Here is a 7088-nt window from a genome sequence, read left to right as displayed (position 1 = left end):
CAATTATTTAGATTTATGTTGAAAGACAAGAGGCTATTAGTCCAAATAACATAAGAAGATACAATAATAGGAGAAAACTGTTAAGTAGTATAGACCGGTTTCTTGTTTACAAACATTGAGACTAAATGCACAGCTGAATGTATCATGTAATCAATTCCCACCAATCCCCAAACCTGTTGTTTTGGGGAGCGCTGCATGGTTTCTATTTATTGGCTAATTTTGGTACCGACCCATCAGTGTGACGTGGACCAGAAACCCGTCTATACTCTAATATAGATTAAACTATGTAGACTACTGTATACTTTAATCAAACTACTGCATGAAGGTTGCTCTGGAAAAACTGTTAAACAGGATAAGCAACCAAGCAGTCCAGGTCCAAAATAAGGAAGACAACAAGGAAAACCTAAAAGGCCTTTAATTTTAAATGGTTAAAATCGTTACAAAAGTAATAATGAAAACATAGAATGAGATGAGATCACACCGGGAAAATCAAGCAAACAAACACAGAAACAAAAAATAATTATACATATCATACTGTAAAGTGTAAATACATAAGTATATAGGTTTTACCATAACGTGGAAGCTTGTCTGTCTGTCTGTCTCTCATCATAGTAGCATGTAGTCTACTCTGACAACAGGTGTTGATGTCACAGTAAAGTGACATCATAGTGCTGACCAGTGTTGCATTGGTGATTCAATGTTTGGGGGGCGAGATGACGCCACGCGTATGTCGCTTATCCCCTACTACAGGAGTTATAACAGGTCAGACATATCCATATACAGGCTCGTCCTTTTGTTAAATCACCCTGGCCTGCTGTGACACTAACGTTGTCGAGGTGTGAACTTGGAGGTTGTTTTGAATCGATGCATGTCCGTGGGCGTGAGAGGAATGACACTGTGGTCACAAAAGATACGGGACGGTGTGAACACGCGTGACCGGACCAAAGAAACACTGACCTCCAAGTACTCCAAGACAAGAAGAGAGAAAATACAGATTGTAGAATGAAGTTACATCATTACATGTTGCACGCCATGGGATGTACCTTTGTAGATCTGGAGGAGGCTATAGCTCTAAACACACACAATAAATTGGATGTGTTCCACACTAATCTATTCTCGACACATCAGAACACTGAAAACATTGGTGAAATTCTACTTTAACACAAACCCTAAACGGCTGGTAAACGAAGCCAACACAAACCCTAACGGTAACTCTATCTCAAACTAAAGGCTGGGAAATGTGATAATATCATATTAATATGGGAAATAAAATAATATCCAAACCGACGTTCAGTAGTAGAAACAATAAATCTTTTTGCTCATAATTAATTAATAGAGAAGCAGGTTGTAGGGTTTAGATGTTTTTTGATCATTTCTTAATCAGTGACTTGAATAGAATTCGACTAAATTGATTAGCCTGATCAGTGATTAACCACTTAACCCATTACTATGCTTTGTTGTACAATGGTACGTGGTGTACAAAAATAGTGAAACAACAATTTCATGTCTGTGAGCTGGTTGATCAGCTACTTTTTACCTACCGCAAACCTTTACCCATAGCCTTACCTTAAACTTTATAAATGAAATACATTCAAACCAAGCAATTTTAAACTCATATCTAACGGCTAAACTTAAAACAACTCATGATAACATATTGTGAATGATTACATAAAACATTTCAGTTGATTTACTAATTATAAATGATTGCATGTTAAATTGCAACTCAAATGATCACATAAAAACTGATGGTCAATTATAAGAGCTTTTTCACAAACATGGCCAACTTACTTCCTCTTCCATTTGGATGGTATTACATACAACATTCTGCCCCCTCTCGTTCTGTCTGTGATCGCGTATCTTGTGTTTAACACGGCGATATTGACACAATGTTTATGTTGTCTGATGACACTATAACTATGTTTAGCTAGTTTTATGAAAAAGCTGCATCTGATAAAAAGATGTATTAACCATGATGTAAACCCTATTAGTCCTACATACTTTGCTGACTGAACCCCCTCAGGGGTCTGTACTTTCCTTTCCCCCTCTACACCAAATATATTTGCTGACAGTAGCCAAACGTGTAGATGGGAAATTTCTGCTGAATGTTCTATTTTTGTCTAATGTTTGCATAATATTATGACATTACCCAGAATAGGGTCCCTACTATGGTTTGTGTGGTTAACTACTTTCAACCTGGTGACCATACTGTAGGCTGTAAATTATTTTAAGTCACACTTTTATCGAATTAGCTCACATCACATCTCAACACAGAGTGAGATGGTAAATTGACTGTCTTCTTCTATTCATGGTATAGTGATGTTTATAGGGTTAAAGCGGTTAAATCATCCTTGTAATGCTGTTAGTATTTCAAAGCTTGGACTGATGTAAAGTTCCTCTTTTCTTCACCAGAGGTCGGCAATGACTTTCTGCATCTGTGAAAACACAACCATGCTGTTACTTATAGAACAAGCATGAAAATACAATGAAGCATTAAGAATAAACCAGTGGTTCTCAAACCTTTTAGCGTTTGAGAAATGTTAATGTTAAAGAACCCCCATAACTCTGTGAGTGGAAAATAAATACACTGTCAGAGTTACAGACCTATAAGGGTCCATTTGGTTCCATTTGTACACTCTCAGAGTTACAGACCTATAAGGGTCCATTTGAACGCTGAGGGTCCCTGAACCCCACTTTGACAACAACTGAATTAGACTTTAACTGTGTGAAAAATGTATCAGTTAAAATTCAAGTTGATTGGATGAATTCAAATTCATACTGCAATTAATATAATCTTGTTTAATTTAATTTAATGTGTTTAAATATGGTTTGCACTCATGCTTTTAATAAAACTCACATTACATTTATTAAATAAATGAAAGTTTTATAAAGATGTGTTTGTGTCTAACAGGAAGAGGAAGTCTAAAGATTCTCACCTTCAGTTTGACGGCACCAGAACACGTCCTGGTAGAAGAGGAGAGATGGTTAAAACACAGAAAGACAGACAGACAGACAGACAGACAGACAGACAGACAGACAGACAGACAGACAGACAGAAAGGTCAAGTTATAGATTAAATTATAATCAGGTTTACAACTTTGATCCAGAGTTATATAAGTTCAGGGTGTTGCAGAACACCGCCATGCGACAAGTTCAGGACATGTTAGGATTGCGATGCATTGTGAGCTTCAGTGAGCTTGGCTTTCCGGTGCACAACAACAGTGTGCAATTCAGCAGAAATCGGGGATGCAATTACAAGCATCAGCCACTCCAACCTGCAGGTCATTGGCAACAACAGGTTTCCTCTGCTGCCTGATTGTAGCCTCCATTTAAAACCCAGTCATCAGCATCACTGTCAGCACTCAACAGTCAGCACAGGCTCAGCACCACATGGACTGCACTGCCGTTCATATAATACACTTAAAATCTTCATTGCAGCCTGAACCCGGCCCAATCAATTAGCACACATTTTCGACCCGCCGGTTTGAGATCGGGCAGAAATACAACTCAGACCTGGTTTCTTCCACTGGCAGTAAATTAATGAATTAAACATGTTAATGACCTTGTTTCTTCCACTTGTAGTAGATGAATCCAGACAGGAACAAGACCAGACCCAGAACCAGACCTGATGCTCCGATGGCGATCCTGTTCTTGTCTGCCTCTGGCATGGAGTCATCTGACAATACAACAACCACACACTAGTATTACATTATACATAATAATAATTTCTAAATATTTCCCCCTTCCCCCCAAAAAATGTATTCATTTAAAAAATTATTAAATACATTTTAAAACAAACGTCTCATTTCTCTTTTGGGTCTTGAGCTAAGCAGTTTGGGAACATAGACTGTAGAAAAATATGGACAATGCGAAGCCATTGGTTTCTATGCAGTGCAAATAGCCCTTTCTACCCCTTGGAATGGGTGTCGCCATCATAGAATTGTAAAGGCATCAGAGATGCTATTGGCTGCCAACGGTCACGTGCAACCACAGGGATACATGGGAGAATGTGGTCGGAGCCTCCCGAAATACAGCACACGAAGAAGAACTCAGCCGGCTGGTATATCAGTTTAGTTGGCCACGCCCCCCCGCAACTTTATAATTTATTTTAAAATAAATTGGACCACATTTCGACAAAACGAATATGATGGTGATTGAAAGGCAATTTTTAACTAGCGATAGGAACCATACAGTATTCATGACAATGTTAATTAAGGTTAGAACACGAAAGGGGAAAATGAATGGGATCCAATGGAGCACAATTCTTTTTGCGATCGGCCAGGGGGGAAAACAGCGCAGCTAGCGGCCAATCATAGGAAGTTTTACTTCCCTATTGGAGTCATTTTAAATCGGCAGAACTATGCCCATGTTGGGAAACACTGCAGTAGAGTACAGTAAAGTACAATACATTACAGTAAAGTACAGTAGAGTACAACTGACCCCAGTCCACTATCTTAGGCTCAGTCAGGACAGGGAGTTCCACCATGCATGAGATCTTCACTCCTGATCTGTAAAACACACACACACACACACACACACACACACACACACACACACACACACACACACACACACACACACACACACACACACACACACACACGCGCGCACGCACACAATTATGAGGACTTTCAATAATGCACAGTCTCCTAGAATAGCCTATAATAATGTGTTTTTGAAAAAGGAAAACATTATTCTAATGTTTTTAAATACAAAAGAATCATCGATACTCTGTAATGTGACTTGACTTCTACTTGTAACAGAGTATTTCTATACATTGCCGTATTGATAATTGTAGAGGTGTGTATTTCTATGTATTGGTGTGTATTAGGTGTGTACCTGGGTGTGTATTTCTATGTATTGGTGTGTATTAGGTGTGTACCTGGGTGTGTATTTCTATGTATTGGTGTGTATTAGGTGTGTACATGGGTGTGTACTCCAGGAAGGAGTGGTGCTGGTATAGAGGTGTGTATTTCTATGTATTGGTGTGTATTAGGTGTGTACCTGGGTGTGTACTCCTGGAAGGAGTGGTATAGAAGTGTGTATTTCTATGTATTGGTGTGTATTAGGTGTGTACATGGGTGTGTACTCCTGGAAAGAGTGGTATAGAGGTGTGTATTTCTATGTATTGGTGTGTATTAGGTGTGTACATGGGTGTGTACTCCAGGTAGGAGTGGTGCTGGTAAAGGTGTGTATTTCTATGTATTGGTGTGTATTAGGTGTGTACCTGGGTGTGTACTCCTGGAAGGAGTGGTATAGAAGTGTGTATTTCTATGTATTGGTGTGTATTAGGTGTGTACATGGGTGTGTACTCCTGGAAAGAGTGGTATAGAGGTGTGTATTTCTATGTATTGGTGTGTATTAGGTGTGTACCTGGGTGTGTACTCCAGGTAGGAGTGGTGCTGGTATAGAGGTGTGTATTTCTATGTATTGGTGTGTATTAGGTGTGTACCTGGGTGTGTATTGGTGTGTATTAGGTGTGTACCTGGGTGTGTATTGGTGTGTATTAGGTGTGTACCTGGGTGTGTACTCCAGGAAGGAGTGGTGCTGGTAGTACCAGTCTCCATCAGCCAGCTCAGTGTCGGACACACCAGAGGTGATTGGCTCTCCGTCTCTCAGCCATGTGACCAGGATCAGTTTAGGATAGAAGCCATAGATGCTGCACTTCAGCATCACTGTATGGCTGCTGCCACCAGGGGGCGTCACCGAGCTCAGTCTCACATAGGGCTCCACTGGAATGACAAGAATATTAATACAAATTCAGTGAAATGTAGCCTAAGTGTCAGTATTTGGCCAGCAGATGGTGCCAGAGAAACATTTGACCAATGTGTATCTACAGTAGGCCTAGGCTTACATAAATGTTCACTTTGTTACAGTGCTGAATACAATATAACATATTAAATAATTTCAATATTATTCAAATGAACAGTTAAACAGTAGGGATAGATTTTTAATAAAGGATACTTGAATTAGTCTACACATAGATCAGTTTTACATAATAGTTCACACACACACACACACACACACACGCGCACGCACGCACGCACGAGCGCGCGCGCGCGCGCACACACACACACACACACACACACACACACACACACACACACACACACACACACACACACACACACACACTGTATATTAATCATATCTGAAGTGGAATTATTGATGAGGTGTAGTGCTGTTCTGAGATCAGCTCACCTCTCTTATCCATATTGGAGTACTCTGCATCAATGTTGCGTTTGCAGTATGTCACTCGCTGTGCTCTGGTGAAAGCCAGAACTAAAGGTTGTCCATTCCAGTACTCTGCTTGCTTCACACCAAACTCAGTGTAACCAACAAACTCCCCCACCCTGCTGTCAAACCTTGCATACGCTTGTTTATTGAAATACATTGTAATAATGTACTGTATATCCTGTGGTAGCTCAGTGGAGTTAAACACACACTTAGCAACCGAATAGTATGGATATCCATCTGGAAATAGAAAAGTTAAAATGCCATCAATATTTAGTCTATATTTGCATAATAATGTCAAGAAATGGTGAACTGTTACTGACTGTTAATTGTAGTTAACGGTCATTGTTAATAAAGTAAGTAAATACGTTTACCTGCTGCATGGAAACAGATGAAACACAGTGAAACGCAGAACCAGAGTTTATCTGAAGTCATGTTGATCAGTTGAGATGTTTCAGAGTTTAGTTGAAGTGTTGATGAGTTGAGATGTTTCAGAGTTTAGTTGAAGTGTTGATGAGTTGAGATGTTTCAGAGTTTAGTTGAAGTGTTGATCAGTTGAGATGTTTCAGAGTTTAGTTGAAGTGTTGATGAGTTGAGATGTTTCAGAGTTTAGTTGCAGTGTTGATCAGTTGAGATGTTTCAGAGTTTAGTTGCAGTGTTGATCAGTTGACATTCTGAAGTGGAAATGAACACTGACTGACTTCTCCAGCAGTCTCTGCTCTACAACAACCAATGAAAAAACACTCTTCATGCTCATCACTTGTTACCAGGCAGACGTCAAACCAAAACTACAGCAGATTGATTGATGTGAACTCAGCTGCAGTGCTAAAAACTATATGATGCTGTATTAGAATGTT

At 39.6% G+C, this 7088-nt stretch overlaps 1 protein-coding gene across 1 annotated transcript; it reads right to left on the bottom strand.

Annotated features, from left to right (window-relative positions):
• Nucleotides 1-2321: 2321 nt before the first annotated feature.
• LOC308307105 (H-2 class II histocompatibility antigen, E-S beta chain-like) lies at nt 2322-6750 on the bottom strand. Its single transcript, XM_080752246.1, has 7 exons — nt 6606-6750; nt 6199-6471; nt 5516-5729; nt 4438-4505; nt 3560-3673; nt 2934-2961; nt 2322-2432 (listed from the first exon to the last, which is right to left on the bottom strand). Exons 1-6 carry the CDS (start codon nt 6664-6666, stop codon nt 2936-2938), a joined length of 756 nt encoding a protein of 251 aa, XP_080608372.1. The 5' UTR covers nt 6667-6750; the 3' UTR covers nt 2322-2432; nt 2934-2935.
• Nucleotides 6751-7088: the final 338 nt, after the last annotated feature.

This window comes from Nannobrachium achirus, assembly GCF_963921795.1.
Source record: "Nannobrachium achirus genome assembly, chromosome: 2".
NCBI lineage: Eukaryota > Metazoa > Chordata > Actinopteri > Myctophiformes > Myctophidae > Nannobrachium > Nannobrachium achirus.
The sequence above is the reverse complement of the archived record's forward strand: the minus strand, read 5'-3'. Positions and strand labels throughout refer to the sequence as shown.

Bases quoted from the DNA above. Each gene is read 5' to 3' on its own strand.
- LOC308307105 (XM_080752246.1), bottom strand. From the start codon at position 6,666: ATGACTTCAGATAAACTCTGGTTCTGCGTTTCACTGTGTTTCATCTGT. The intron at 6,472-6,605 runs GTAAACGTATTT...TTCTATTTCCAG, and splicing joins CATCTGTTTCCATGCAGCAG to ATGGATATCCATACTATTCG. The intron at 4,506-5,515 runs GTACACACCTAA...TGTGTTTTACAG, and splicing joins TTCCTGGAGTACACACCCAG to ATCAGGAGTGAAGATCTCAT.